We start from the raw sequence: 14,590 nt of genomic DNA on the forward strand, positions 1-14,590 counted from the left end.
AGAGTTGCTGTTCTTCTTCTCTTCGATCTCCCGTTGGATTTGTAGGTGTTTGCAATCTTTAGATAAGCTATCTAGCTGATCTCTCACTACCTGAAGTAGTCTCAGCCTGCTACTCTCCGCCATCTTGACTCCTCCCCCCCTGTTGCTGGAATTTAACAGAATATTGTTAAATCTGTGGATTTCTTTGGGTAGTGTGGATATTTTAACGATATTAGGTTTTCCAACTCAAGAGCACAAAATATCCTTCCATTTATTGGTGTCTTCTTCAATATCTTTCAATATCTTTCATGATTGTCTTACAGCTTTCAGTTTACAGGTCTTTCAGCCCCTTGGTTAAATTTATTCCTAGGTATTTTATTCTTTTCATGAAATGATAAGTGGGATTCTTTTTGAGAATTCATGATGATGATGGTCCAATCGAGCTGTAATTGACATATATCATCATATTAATTTCAGGTATATGGCGTGATTACTTGATATTTGTGTATATTACAAAATGACCACCACAGTAAGTGTGGTTAACGTCTGTTGCCCTACAGAGTTCAGTTTTCATCACAAGGAAAAAAATTTTTAAGATTGACTTCTTATCAATTTCAAATATGAAATACAGTATTATTAACTATAGTTAATATAACTATATAACTATAGTTACTATGTTACTATGTTATATATCACAACTTATTTATTTTATCACTGAAAATTTGGCCTCCTTTACTCACCCACAATCACCAATCTGTTCTGTGTATCTAATCTGTGAGCACACATGCATTTTTTCAATTCCACATGTAAGTGAGAACCTATGGTATTTGTCGTTTTCTGTGTGACTTACTTCATTTAGCATTAACTCCCCCAAGGTTCATCCATATTGTTGCAAATGGCAGGATTTCATTCTTTTTTTTAATGGGTGAATGGTATTTCATTATATATATATATATATATATATCTCACATCTCTTTTTTTTTATCCATTTGTCTATTGAAGGACATTTCAGTTGTTTCTGTATCTTGACTATTGTAAATAATGCTACGGTGGACCTAGGGGTGTGTATATGGCGGTGCAGATATCTTTTTAAGTTTGTGTTTTCATTTTCCTCAGATAAATACCCAAAAGTAGAGTTTTAGGATCATAAGGTAGTTCTATTTTTAAAATTCTGAGAACCATCCATACTGTTTTCCGTAGTGTCTGTATAGATGGACACTCCCACCAACAGTGCCCATGGGTTCCCGTCACATCCTTGCCAATACTTATTTCTTGTCAGTGGGATTGTTTCCTTAATATCTCTTTCTACTACTTCATTATTAGTCTATGGCATGGGAACACAACACTGATTTTTTTTTAAAGATTTTATTTATTTATTTGTCAGAGGGAGAGAGAGTGAGCAAGCACAGGCAGACAGAGAGGCAGGCAGAGGCAGAGGGAGAAGCAGGCTCCCTGCTGAGCAAGGAGCCCGATGTGGGACTCGATCCCAGGACGCTGGGATCATGACCTGAGCCGAAGGTAGCTGCTTAACCAACTGAGCCACCCAGGTGTCCCCACAACACTGATTTTGTATCTTGCAACTTTACCAAGTTTGTTTATTCTGTAGTTTTTGGTGGGCTTTTTAGGTTTTTTTTTTTTTTTTTTAGGTTTCTTTCTGCATAATATGTCATTGGCAGATAAAAAGTTTCACTTCTTCCTTTCCAATTTGGATGCCTTTAATTTCTTCTTCTTACCTCACTGTTTCACCTGGAATTTTCAATACTATGTTGGATAAAAGTAGTAAGAGTGGATATCCTAGTCTTGTTCTGTTCTTTGAAAAAAGCTTTTTTTCTTTGAACACTGAATATGATATTATCTGTTTACTCATCTGATATGGCCTTTATTATGTTGAGTTATGTTCTATATATATCAACTTGTCTCGAGAGTTTTTATTATAAATGGTTGTTGAATTTTGTCAGTATATTTCTTCTTCTGTTGAGATTGTCATATAGTTTGTATCACTTATTTTGTTAATGTGGCCTATCACATTGACTTGTGAATGAAGAACCTTTGTTGCATCCCTGGGATAAATCCCACCTGATCATGGCGTGTGATCCTTTTAATGTATTACTGAATTTGGTTTGCTCATCTTTTGGTGTGAATTTTTGCATCTATATTCATGAGGGATTATTGGTCTATAATTGGTTTTTCTTGTGGTGTCCTTGTATGGTTTTTGTATCAGGCTAATGATGGCCTCATAAAATGAATTTGGAAGTATTCCCTCTTTTATTTTTTGGAAGAGTTTAAGAAAGATTGGTATGAATTTCCTTTAAGTGTTTGGTAGAATTCACATTTGAAGTCATCTGGTCCTGGACTCTTGTTTGTTTTAAGGTTTTTGATTACTGATTCATCTTATTACCAATAAGTCTTTCTGGATTTTCTATGTTGTTTCATCTAAACTTATTTGTGAATTTTCCAGTTTTCTTATAACTGATGTCTACTTTAATACCACTGTGGTTAGGAAAGATGCTTGATAGGACTTCAGCCTTCTTATATTTATTAAGACTTGTTTTGTCAACTAACATATGATCTGTCCTGGAGAATGTTACATGTACACTTGAAAAGAATGTCTATTGAGTTGCTTTTGGATGGAATGTTCTGTTAATATCCGTGTAAGCTCAATGTTTCCTTATTGATTTTCTGTCTGTATGATCTATCCATTGGTGAAAGTGGCATGTTAAAGTCTCCTACTGCTACTGTATTGCTGTGTATTTCTCTCTTTAGGTCCGTTAATTTTTTCTTTATGTATTTCCTATGTTGGGTGCATAAACACATACAAACACTGTATCCTCTGGTTGGATTGACCCCTTTATCATTACATAATGATCTTCTTTTTCTCTTTCTGTGGTCTTTGTTGTAAAGTCTGCTTGGTCCTATACAAGTGTAATTACCCAAGCTTTCTTTTGGTTTTCATTTACATGGAACATCTTTGTCCATCACCTGCCTTTCAGCCTGTGTGTGCCCCTAATGCTAAAGTGAGTCTCCTGTAAGCAGCACAAAGTTGGGTCCTTTTAAAAAAAAAAATATTGTCAACCACACTATGTCTTTAGATTAGAAAATTTAGTCCTCAGACATTTAAACTAATTATTAATAGGTATGAACTTACTGCTATTTCATTTACTGTTTCTTGGTTGTTTTGGAATTCCTTTGTTCCTTTCTTATGTTCTCTCCCTTTGTGATATGATGCTTTTGTGGAGTAGTATGCTTAGATGCCTTTTTTGTGTGTGTGTGTGTGTGTATCTCCTGTGGGTTTTTGCTTTGTGGTTACCATGAGCCTCACTTAAAGGCATCTTAAATTTATAATGGTTTATTCTAAGTTGTTAACAACTTAAGTTAACATGTATTCTAAACCTCTATATTTTGACCTTCACCCCCACATTTTGTTATTGATGTCATAATTTACATCTGTCTTATGTATCCATTAACAAATTATTGTAGTTACAGTTATTTTTACTACTTTGATATTTTTATTTGTTTTTAGAGCCCATGAGTGTGAGTGTGGGGAAGGGTCAGAAGGCGAGGGAGAGAATCTTAAGCAGACTCTGCGCAGAGCATGGAGTCTGATGCAGAACTCGATTTCATGACCATGAGATCATGACCTGAGCTGAAACCTAGAGTCGAATGCTTAACTGATTGAGCCACCCAGGCACCCCAATACTTTTTTTTTTAACCTTCATACTAAATTTATAAGTGATTAACCCACCACCATTACATTAGATTACTCTGAATTTACCTATATATTTACCATCACCAGTGAGAGTTATACTTTAATGTTTTCCAGTTATTTGTGTCCTTTTGTGTGAAATTAAGCAGTCCCTATAACATTTTTTAAAGATTTTATTTGTTTGACAGACAGAAATCACAAGTAGGCAGAGAGGCAGAGAGAGGGGGAAGCAGGCTCCCCGCTGAGCAGAGATCCCGATGCGGGGCTCGATTCCAGGACCCTGAGATCATGACCTGAGCTGAAGGCAGAGGCTTTAACCCACTGAGCCACACAGGCGCCCCCCCCCCCCCGTAACATTTTTTGAAGATACTATTCATTTGAGAGAGCAAGAGAGCAAGAGCAAGAGAGAGCACAAGTTCCCTTCAACATTTCTTACAAAGCCAATCTAGTGCTACACTCCTTCGGCTTTCCTTCTCTGGAAAACTCTTGTCTTTCATTTCTGAAGGACAACTTTGTTGGATAGAGTATTTTGGTTAGCAGTTTTTTTCTTTCAGCACTTTGAATATAACATGATACTCCCTTCTGGCCTGTGAAATTCTAAAAAAAATCTGCTAATGGTCTTACAGGCATTCCCTTGAATGTAACAATTCATTTTTCTCTTGCGGTTTTAAAAATCCTCTTTGTCTTTAACGTATGATGCTTGAATTATAATGTGTCTTGGCTTGGGTCTCCTTGGAGTCCTCTTCTTTGTAGCTCTCTGGGTGTCCTGGACCTGGATGTCTGTCCCTGTTCCTGAGGTTAGGGTAGTTTTCAGCCAGCATTTCTTCAAATATGTTTTCTGCCCCCTTCTCTTCTTTGGGACCCCTCTAATGTTTGGTGGTGTCCCATAAGTCCATTAAGCCATCTTCACTTTTTTTGTTTTTTCCTTCTTGCTTCTCTGGATGAATTCCACTGTCCTATCACCAAGTTCACAAGATCTTTTTACACTTCATACAGCCTGTTGCTGAACCCCACTATTGAATGTGTCCTTTCACTTAGTATAATCTTAAGCACTATGATTTCTGTTTAGTATTTTTTAAAAAAGATTTATTTATTTGAGAGAGAGAGCACGTGCGTATGCACATGCATGTGCGGTGTGTGCACACACATTCACACACACACACGCACACACACAGGCAGGAGAGGGAGAGGGAGAGAGAATCCTCAAGCAGATTCTGTGCTAAGTGTGGAGCCAGATGCAGGGCTCGATCTCACAACCTTGAGATTATGACCTGGCCCAAACCAACAGTTAAATGCTTAAGCAATTGAGCCACCAAGTGCCCCTCTATTTGGTATTTTCATATATTTCGTCTTTGGTGAAATCCTTGCTTTGTTCATTTGTTGTCTTCCTGACTTTGATGAGTATACTATGACTGTTATTTTGAACTTTGTATCAGATTACATCACTTAACCCTGTTTCATTGAAGTGTTTTTTTCTGAGATTTTATCTTGTTCCTTTCTTTGGAGCATATTTCCTGCTGCTTCTTTTTCTTTGACTCTCTGCATTTGTTTTTATGCATTAGATGAAATAGCCACTTCTCCTGGTCTTAAGGAGTGGTGTGTGTGGGACATGGACCTTACCATTTAACCCCACCCAGCTCTAGGTTGTTTCTGAAACCTTTGTGATTGTCTAGTAGCATTCTTTTCTTAAAATTTTTTGTTTAAAGTCAATTAATATATAGTGTATTATTATTTTTAGAGATAGAATTTAGTGATTCATCAGTCTTATATAATACCCAGTGCTCATTATATGAAGTGCCTTCCTGAATGCTTGTCACCCAGTTACCCCATCCCCTACCATCCTCCCGTCCAGCAGCCCTCAGTTTGTTCCCTAGAGTTAAGAGTCTCTTATAGTTTGCCTCCCTCTCTGTTTTCCTCTGATTTTATTTTTCCCTCCCTTCCCCTAAATGTTCATCTGTTTTGTTTCTTAAATTCCACATAGGAATGAAACCATACGGTATTTGTCTTTCGTTCACTGACTTATTTCATTTAGCCTAGTACCCTCTAGTTCTGTCCATGTTGTGGCAGATGGCAAGATTTCATTTTTTAAAAAATGAGTACTATTCCACTGCATATATATATATATATATATATATATATATATATATATATATACACACACACACACACACACACACACACCACATCTTTGTCTATTCATCAGTTGATGGACATCTGGGCTCTTTCCATAGTCTGGGAACTGTGGATGTAGCTGAAGCAGGGTTCTTTGTTCTTAGTGGCTCCCAGTGGTTGATGGTGTGCCGAGATCTGTCAGTGTCGGCCCCTAGATGCAGGCTAATTGGAAGCTGGGCCCTCTGTTTCAGAGGAAGACTGTGGGGTGGGTGTTTCTGTGCACTGCCTCTGTGCTGTACCCTGGTTGGGGGGATGGATAGCTGATGAACAGTTTCTCTGTTTGTTATAGTCCCATAGGATGGAGGAACAGAAGCCCCCCTGGCTACCAGAGCCCGCAGATCAAGGGGCATTTTTGGGCAGTAGCTACACAAAGCAGGGCACCAGACACGTGCTGAAGCTCCTTTACGGGAGACAACAGTGCCCTGGAGTGAAGCAGAGGGAGAGGTGAAGATCGCATTGTCTGGTTTCTGTAGAGTATCAAATCTGCCCCTCCACATGTCTAAGTTAGAAGCTGGTCTTTCAGGCCGCAGCCATTAAGAGGAGCAGATAGGCCTCTTCTAAGACAGGATGGAGTGTTTCTGCATGTGGGCTCTGTGCCATGCCCGGGGTGGGGTGGTGGGGACAGTTGGCTAAGAACAGTTTCTCTGTCTGTGACAGTCCCGTGACACCTGAGAATGAAGCCCCGTTGGCTAGCAGAGCCAGAGGGTGAAGGGGCATCCCCTGGACAGTAGCCCCCCCAAGCCAGATTGCCAGACGTGTGCTTAAGTTCCTGTCTGGGCGGGACTGGCATGCTGGAGTGAGCCCGAGGAAGAGCGCAAAAATAGCATCCGCTGTCCTCTAGGGTCTCTGGGGGAATGCTGCAGTCCGTCACGACGTATGCGTTCAATTAGAAGCCTGCCTCTTGGGCTGCAGCTAGTGGGAGAAGCAAATAGGCCTCTTTCAAGGAAAGACTGGGCGTCTCAGTCTGCTGCCTCTGTGTTGTGCCCTAGGGGGTTAGCCGTGGTGAGTCTGCATTAGCCCTTTACCACGTGTCTCCTTGTTCACCATAGGCTCGTGGGTTTCATGGACACAAGCCCCTTTGACTCTTGAAGCTAGAGGTTTAGGGGTCCCTTATCTCTCAAGGAAGTCTTAAAAGTTGGGGTGCCAGATGTGGAGTCCAAACCCATCACTCCTTAGGGAGAAGGTGGGAGTTGTGGGTTTCCTCCTGGTTGTGCGTTGCTGTGCCAGGGATGGGGTTTATGGTGACCTTGTGTCTCCGCCTCTCCTCCCGTTTTTGTCACTTGCCTGGTATGTATTGGAGTCACTCAGCTAGTTTCTGGGTTTCTTACAGAGGGACTTGTTCTGTATGGAGGTGAAGACTGAGTGTGTCTGTGGGAGGAGGTGACTTCAGGAGGCTCCCATGTTGCCATCTTAACTGGAACTCTCTGAAAGGGGGCCTATTTTACACAGATCATCTACAGTAATACCTAGGAAAATAGTAAGATTTTCTAGGTGAACCTACAGGCTTAAGAATAATTAGGTCTTAAAATGTATACCAAGTGGAGAAACCTGGAGGTACCACCTTCATCAAGGCTAAAGCTAACATCACCAAGAATGGGATGGACCATTGTAACATGCCTCCTCTCGGAGGTGTGGGGGACACATTGTTGCTTGTGTTCTATTCCTACCAAAAACACATAGCACTCATCTAATCATGAAGGGCACATAAGACAAACCCAAATGGAGGCACATCCTACGAAGTCACTGGCTTGTACTCTTAAAACATGTCGAGGTCTTTGAAGACAAAGGCAGAGAATCCATTCCGAATCAGAGAAGATCAAAGAGACAGGACTAAATGTCATGAGCTCATGAATTAGATTCTTGACCAGATCAGGGAAACACACGTAACTATGAAAGTGCACGGTGACAACATTTGAATGTGGCTGTGTAGATGTTATCTTTAATGTTAAGTTTCTTTATTTTGCTTATGGTCATGTGCTTATACAAGAAAATGTTCTAGTTCTTAGGAAATTTACCTGAAGTATTTAAGCATAAGGGGGCATGATGTCTGAAGCTTAACTCTTAAAATGGTTTGGGAAGCAAATAGACTCTATGTAGAAGGAAAAAGTAAATGGCCCAACATGCAAACAGTTGTTGAATCTGGATGAAGGGCATATAAGGGTTTGTTGTGCTATTCTCGCAATGTTTCTGTGAGCTTGAACGATCTCAAGTTACAGTAGAGCTAAAACTTGATCCTGTGTGTGTATATAAAATAATACAAATGCACATACATATATGTAGGTATAGAATTTAAGCCTCATGTGACTATATACATATAACCCTTGCTATATAAGAAAGGCACTCTGGGGGTAGCTGGGTGGCTTGTGGTCTGCCTTTGGCTCAAGTTATGATCCCAGTGTCCTGGGATCGAGCCCCACATCAAGCTCCTTGCTCAGTGGGGAGTCTGCCTATCCCTCTCCCCCCACTCTTGTGCTCTTACTCTCTCAAATAAATAAAAATCTTTTAAAGAAAAGACCACTCTCAAACATCCCCAAACCTCTCTCTCTCTCTCTCTCACTCACTCACTCACTCACACACACACACACACACACACACAATATTGCTTATTATGGCAAGTCTGACATGTTGCTGCTCTCACGTTATCAAGTAAGTCCATGAGCTCGGAGCACTCTGCTGTCCATGGAGTGATGGAGAATGTGTTGGTCTACTCTAGTGGTCATGTCACTGTGGTAAAGAATTCTGTTCGTGTCCTTGCTACACTTAATTTGAAGGAAAGTGTCCACAAGTGTGCCAGTGCTCGTCCTGGTATCCATGCCACCGTTCAGTGTTAGATTCAGGGAATGCCATCCCCGCTCACAGGATACAGCCCTTCGTCTGTGTGCTTTCCCTTAAACACACATTTTGCTTGCTGATGCACAGTCCGTACCAGCTTGATCCATTTTACATTTTGACTGAAATAATTCCCTTCCCCCCCCCCAGCCTGTGTCAAGTGTGGGATGGAAAGCCAAAACGCCCTTTTCAGAGTCCACACGCGGTTGCGGTGGCCATGGTGAAGTGTTGGGTTCCTCGGTGACCTGGTTTCATGCCATCCAAAGAGCCCTTTGGGGTGTTTCAAGCAAAGGCAGGTTTGGGGAATGGCAGGAGGGACCCAGGGTGGATTGAAATATGGTGAGTAGTAGTCTTGGTGTACGTGGACTCCAGGAGCCATCTTTCATGACCGTACTCGCTTAGGCCGGCGCCATCAGCCCACCTTCAGAAACGGAACAGGTGATTCCTAGCAGAAACGCTGTAATACTCACTCAGCATCATTCTTAATGAGCTTGACCCTCCCCTCTTGCAGAATCACTAGATTTCACCTGGTGGACTTCACAATGTCTTTGGACCCCTGGGGTCTGAACCCTGCTGGCGAACATGCATTGTGGTCAGAGGCAAACGTCACCCCTCCTTAGGGGAGCCAAATGGGCTCCTTTGTTGCCTTGCCGCCTCCGCAGTTAGGACAGAAGCAGAGCAGGACAGGGGCGAGGGGATCTCCCTCTAGTCCTGATGATCATGACTTTGAGGTAAGGCTACCCTCCCCCAAACTGCTTCTGGGGTATTCTTTTAGGTGAAACTCCTATTGCTCTGACTGCCCCCCTGAGATTTGGTGTGTTAACAGAGCGATGAACTCTGACAAGCAAATGTAAATCACACACCAGTTAATTCCTCTGCTTTCAAGGATGAAGCAGGAAACCGAATGAGCTCTGCGACTATTGCTGCACCAAAATGATCTGCCCCAGCTCCACATGCTTGCACTTTCAGTCCAGAAATCTCCCCTGTGGGCATGCATCCCACAGATAAGACTTTGGCATGAGTGACATGACTACACAAAAGACGGGCAGTACTGTTTGTCTCTGGAGAAGACGGGAAACAACCCACATGTCCCACCGAAGAGGGCAGCTTAAGTGGTATCCCACTAACATACACTGGAATATTGTGCAACTATTAAAAAAAGGAACGAGAAAGCATTTTACGTATTGAGATGGAAACATTTCTTGTGATATAAATAAGAATGGCTGGATCTTGAGTCGATTCCTAAATTAAAAAAAAAAAAAGGCACAGAGCCAAGTGCATAGAAAGCTATCTCAGGTGTCAGAAGAGGACAAAAGTAGGACCGTGTGTTTGTAATTGCTTTGACGGTTGTGATCGTCTGGAAGGAGACACAAGAAATTAACATTTGCTCACAGGCCAGTGTGCATGATGTGGGAATAAGGTATTTTCACCACTTGGCTTTCTCAATTTTTCACTCGTCAACCATATCACTGTATTATGTCATTAAAAATCAAAGACCAAATACCGTATTTGACACATTTTTTGTAACATAACTGCGTGCTTTATTGAGATACACAGTAAAGCAGTAATATAATACAATAGTAAGGCATATATTTGGTGAAGTCTGATATGTTGTGAAAATGCAGTAAAACTGAAGTTTAAAAAAATAATTAGTAAATGTTACAGTGTTGGTGTTAAAACACAATATATTAGGATACCCAAGTAAGAACCCAGTACCTGAAAACAATGACAGAACATGCCATGTGATGTTTATGCTTCAGTTACATTATGATTTACAGTTTTAATACTTGGTGGTTATAAAGAACACGAAATAATGTCCAAATTATGCTTAAAACGTAGCAATAAAGCTCTCAGTACTTATTCAAAAATTTTGACAGACTCACTCCAGAACTAATGTCTAAAAGGTAAAACGAAAAGATTAAAACAAAATTATGCACTCTATTTACTTCTGCTTTTAGAAAGAAACTTAAAACTGCTTAGTATGAAGTAACACAACCCCTTGCTTTTAATTGTGGTTAAAAAAAAAAAATCCACAGGGAAAAGAAAAAGTCCAGTGTCACATAAAGGAAAAAGAAATGCATGACTAAAACCAAATCTTTATGTCATTCTGTTACCTTAGAGCTTTGGGTTTTCTTTCGGAAATGACAGTGGGGGGGAAGTGGGAGAAAAATGTTCACACGATGGACAAGTAGTGGGGCTGTGAAATCAAGTGTGCACGATTATTAGGAACACCCCCAAAACCAAAGTGAGGTAGAAATAGCATGAGAAGCATGTTAATTATCATTAATAAAATAATAGACAAACCCACTCTGCAAAGTTAATGACACTGACCTAAGAGGTAACAGATTTGCAAAACAACAGGTCACACGGTGATTTCTAGTGAATGATTAAAAACAAATGAAAGCCTAAGAAGACGAGAGAGTAAAACTTGTTCCTACCAGTTAGTCCTCGTGGGTTACTCTCTCTTTGAACAATGTTTGTTTGTGTCTCTAACCTTCCTCATCCACCAGCAAGGGTTTTGGAGTACCCTTTGGAACATGGGAATCCATCTACGTTTCCCCTTCCAGACCTATGTGGAATTCCTTGTAGAGAAATGGGAAGTAGGGAGGAAACAAAGTTCACGCACAGGCTTCTGGGTGGGGATTTCACAGGAGCACACCGTGATGAGGCTCTTACACACCTTCCCAAGGGCTATTTTAAATGAAGTCTTGTGGCATTTAAAAACTCCTTGTGACGGGGTAAAACATCTTTAAGAAAGCAAGCAAGCAAGCAAGCAAAACGCCCTCAATTACCCACTGCTGTTTTCACTGTGAGGTGAGGGAAGTGTGATTTCATTGCAATTACAAAGATCTCTATGTATGGTTATGAACATTCATCCAATCCTTTACTTCAAGAGTGGCCCCCTCCCTCCCAGGGATTGGCTGCGAATCCACAGCCCTCCAGCCCTACCAGGAAGTCCTCCTTACTGTCTGCGAGTTAAAAATGTCTTCTGATGTCGTGCCTTCCACTGAAGCATCCTTACATGTAGATGGAGGCACTGGCAGCAGCGGGAAGCTGACTGTCCCAGCTGAAGGATTACTTGGACAGTGAGTCCCGTGTGTTCATACCTACATCCCTTTTTAAAAAATTCAGTACCGTAGCTGTCAGTGGAAAGTTTCAAATGAGAAACAGCTGGAGCCCCAGACAATGTTCTAGTGTGGGAGTTGCCTCCTGGTTTCAGGCTCTAGGGAAAATTCCTTCTAGACCAAGCAGGTAAGCCTGGATGACCAGAAGCAATCTCTTTTCGGGAGGAAGTGGCCAGATCATTGGAACAAGAAGTTTCAAAGGTCTCTAGAAAGTCCGGTCTATTTTATCTATATACCTACAGTATTTACATACTTCTAGACATATAGATGTGGAAAGCGAGAACCCACAGCCAGTCCCACTCAGTCTCCAGAAAGGGCAAAGTGATGTAGTCAGATGTGGTGTTAGAGGAAGTGCTATCTTTACGAGGCCAGAAAAGAAAAAAAAAAAAAACATGAATTTCATATGGATATCACGCTAAAACGATGTGAAACAATGCGCTGCCTCAAAGTTTGTGTGTGTGTGTGTGTGTGTGTGTGTGTGTGTCTGTTTTTAGGGGTTTTTATAAACAACTTTTTTTTTTTATAAAGCACACTTTAGTTTACAATCTTTCTTTATAACTGTTATAAATTTTTAAACAACCCAAAATGCGTTCCATATAAAGAAATGGCAAGTTATTTAGCTATCAAGATTTTACATGTAGTTTTCTTATAACTTTTTTTGTACAATTGCATAGACGTGTAAAACCTGCCATTGTTAACAAAACAATAACAGACTTAGAAACTACTGAAATCTACAGTATAGTACCACTACCCTTCACAAAAATATAGATTTTTTTTTTCTTGTAAACTCTTACTGTCTAATCCTCTTTGTTGTATGAATATTATAAAAACCATGCGGGAATCAGGAGTTGTAAAACATTTATTCTGCCCCTTCTTCATCTGTCATGACTGAAACTAAGGACTCCATCGCTCTGCCCAAATCATCTGCCAAGTGGAAAAGGCTTCCTACATTGTGTCCTGGAAAACAAAGAGAGAGAGAGACGTGACACTAGGTGCAGATCACCTCATCCTGACTCTTCACCATCTGGGAAATCCTTCCCCACCTCTAGCTGAAGACAACACAGAAGCTGCACCGAGGGTCTACACAACAGGATTTGGTTGTTCACCCATTTCCAGGAAGAAGCAAAGCCTTGTTAATGAAGCCATTCCACGTTGTTAGTATCAGCTTAATACCAGATCAGGCTGCCATGGTCATTTCAGTGGAAAAGTGTCAGAGAGCACACTCATCTTCCCAATGGAAGAAGCCTCTAGCCGGAGGCTTCCACGGAGAAGCACAAGGTTCCTATTGGAACAGGACCATCTCTCGATGGGATGGACTTTCCCCGCCTCGTCGTGGGAGAGGACTTACTGTGCCCTTGTACTTGAATTCTCGGTTATCATCTACTACCCCCCCGCCCCCAGAACTGTCACTACTGCCAGTGCCACTACGTATGGTCATCACCATTCTCATCACTGCCACCATGACCACGACATGGGATCTTCACTTCCATGCTCTTTCAAGCCGCCGGCTCACTTTTAAGGCTACGGTGGAGATTGTTTTCTCTCTGCTTTTACTTGAATTGAAAAACAAACTCTTGAATCAACCTCTTTGTATATTAACATTGGAATTTGGAAGCTTCCTCAGAAAAATCACTTTTCATTCCAAGTGACTCTAGAGCCTAATTTCAACATGACCCCCATGCAGAGCACGGATTTGGGTATCCGGTGAATCTACTTTTGTTCTCCTCCTAAATGGAGGTTAACTATCAGAAGAGCCTTTTAATAATAATGTGACATGACCTAGCACTGATCCCCCAGCATGGAGCCCAAAAGCAGCACCATGTCCCTGCTATTCTGCGGCAGAATTCCAACCTAGAGGAAGCTAATTTGAGACCTGTTTTATGACTTGCCTCTTCCTATATGTCCCATATTTTTATATAGCTAATTTTAATTCTTGGACATTACTAAATCATTCTCTTCTTGGAGTACTGCCTTTAGAACTAAAAATGCTTTACAAGGCTATTATTACCCTGCCATGTATCAACTTTACGGATTCTCATAATTGTTAAAATCCCTGTAAAAAGTAAAGATAGACTAGGGTAGGAATTCTGTTCTAGTATTTACTTCAAGAGAGAGGGTCTGAAAAGGATTCAGAGGCCGGCACTTACCCAGTGTTGGAACCAGATCAAGTTAAGACTTACTAAAAGTTTCACACCCTTCGGCCATTTACACGAAGGTGATCACTTTTGCAAATCTTGTGTGGACCTTCATCAACGCAGTTTCAGTGAGAATCAGGTTTTTAAAAATCACGTGGAATTTTGCTTGAGATGGCAAAGAGGAAAACTTGGACAAAGCAGGAGTTCTACTCATAGAGCGGGCTGGGAGCATGGCAGCCCTCAGTGAAGAACTGAAGTCATCTTCGGTTTTTCAAAACCATAAAAACCACTGGAGGACCCAGAAGGTTCTCTGCTGCTCCTTAGAGCCAAGAGCACCACCTAGTACCTGATGCCACCAGGCTAAAGGGCTTCCTTTGTATCTGTTTTGCACAGCCCAGCAACCCTGGGAGCTCTACCCTAATATTCGCGTGTAACTGAAAACAAGTGGATGGCCTGAAATTTTTCAATGACTTGCTGCTTTAGCAGTGATTAAGGAAGCCAGTATAAACAAAACCCAAGACCTTTCCAACCTGATAACCTGGACAGAAGTCACACTATTTCTCATCATTCCCCTCTAACTATAGTAGAGTCCAACAGGGAGGTAGAGAATGTCTTACAAAACCTAAACTGAACAGGAAAGAAATTAC

The 14,590-nt window shown here is 41.2% G+C and overlaps 1 protein-coding gene across 3 annotated transcripts in view; it reads right to left on the reverse strand.

Moving 5' to 3' along the window:
- Window positions 1–10,206: 10,206 nt before the first annotated feature.
- LOC111150534 (dystrophin) overlaps window positions 10,207–14,590 on the reverse strand; it is a 2,087,545-nt gene continuing 2,083,161 nt past the window's right edge. For 2 of the 3 annotated variants that reach the window (XM_022508029.1, XM_022508028.1), the window contains one exon: window positions 10,217–12,765. In XM_022508029.1, coding sequence (XP_022363737.1) covers window positions 12,668–12,765 — 98 coding nt within the window. In that variant the 3' untranslated portion in view covers window positions 10,217–12,667. Of the gene's footprint in view, window positions 12,766–14,590 lie in introns of all 3 variants that reach the window. The other variant, XM_022508030.1, reaches the window with a different exon arrangement.

This window comes from Enhydra lutris, unplaced genomic scaffold (assembly GCF_002288905.1).
Source record: "Enhydra lutris kenyoni isolate GAN:26980312 unplaced genomic scaffold, ASM228890v2 scaffoldscaffold23, whole genome shotgun sequence".
Lineage (NCBI taxonomy): Eukaryota > Metazoa > Chordata > Mammalia > Carnivora > Mustelidae > Enhydra > Enhydra lutris.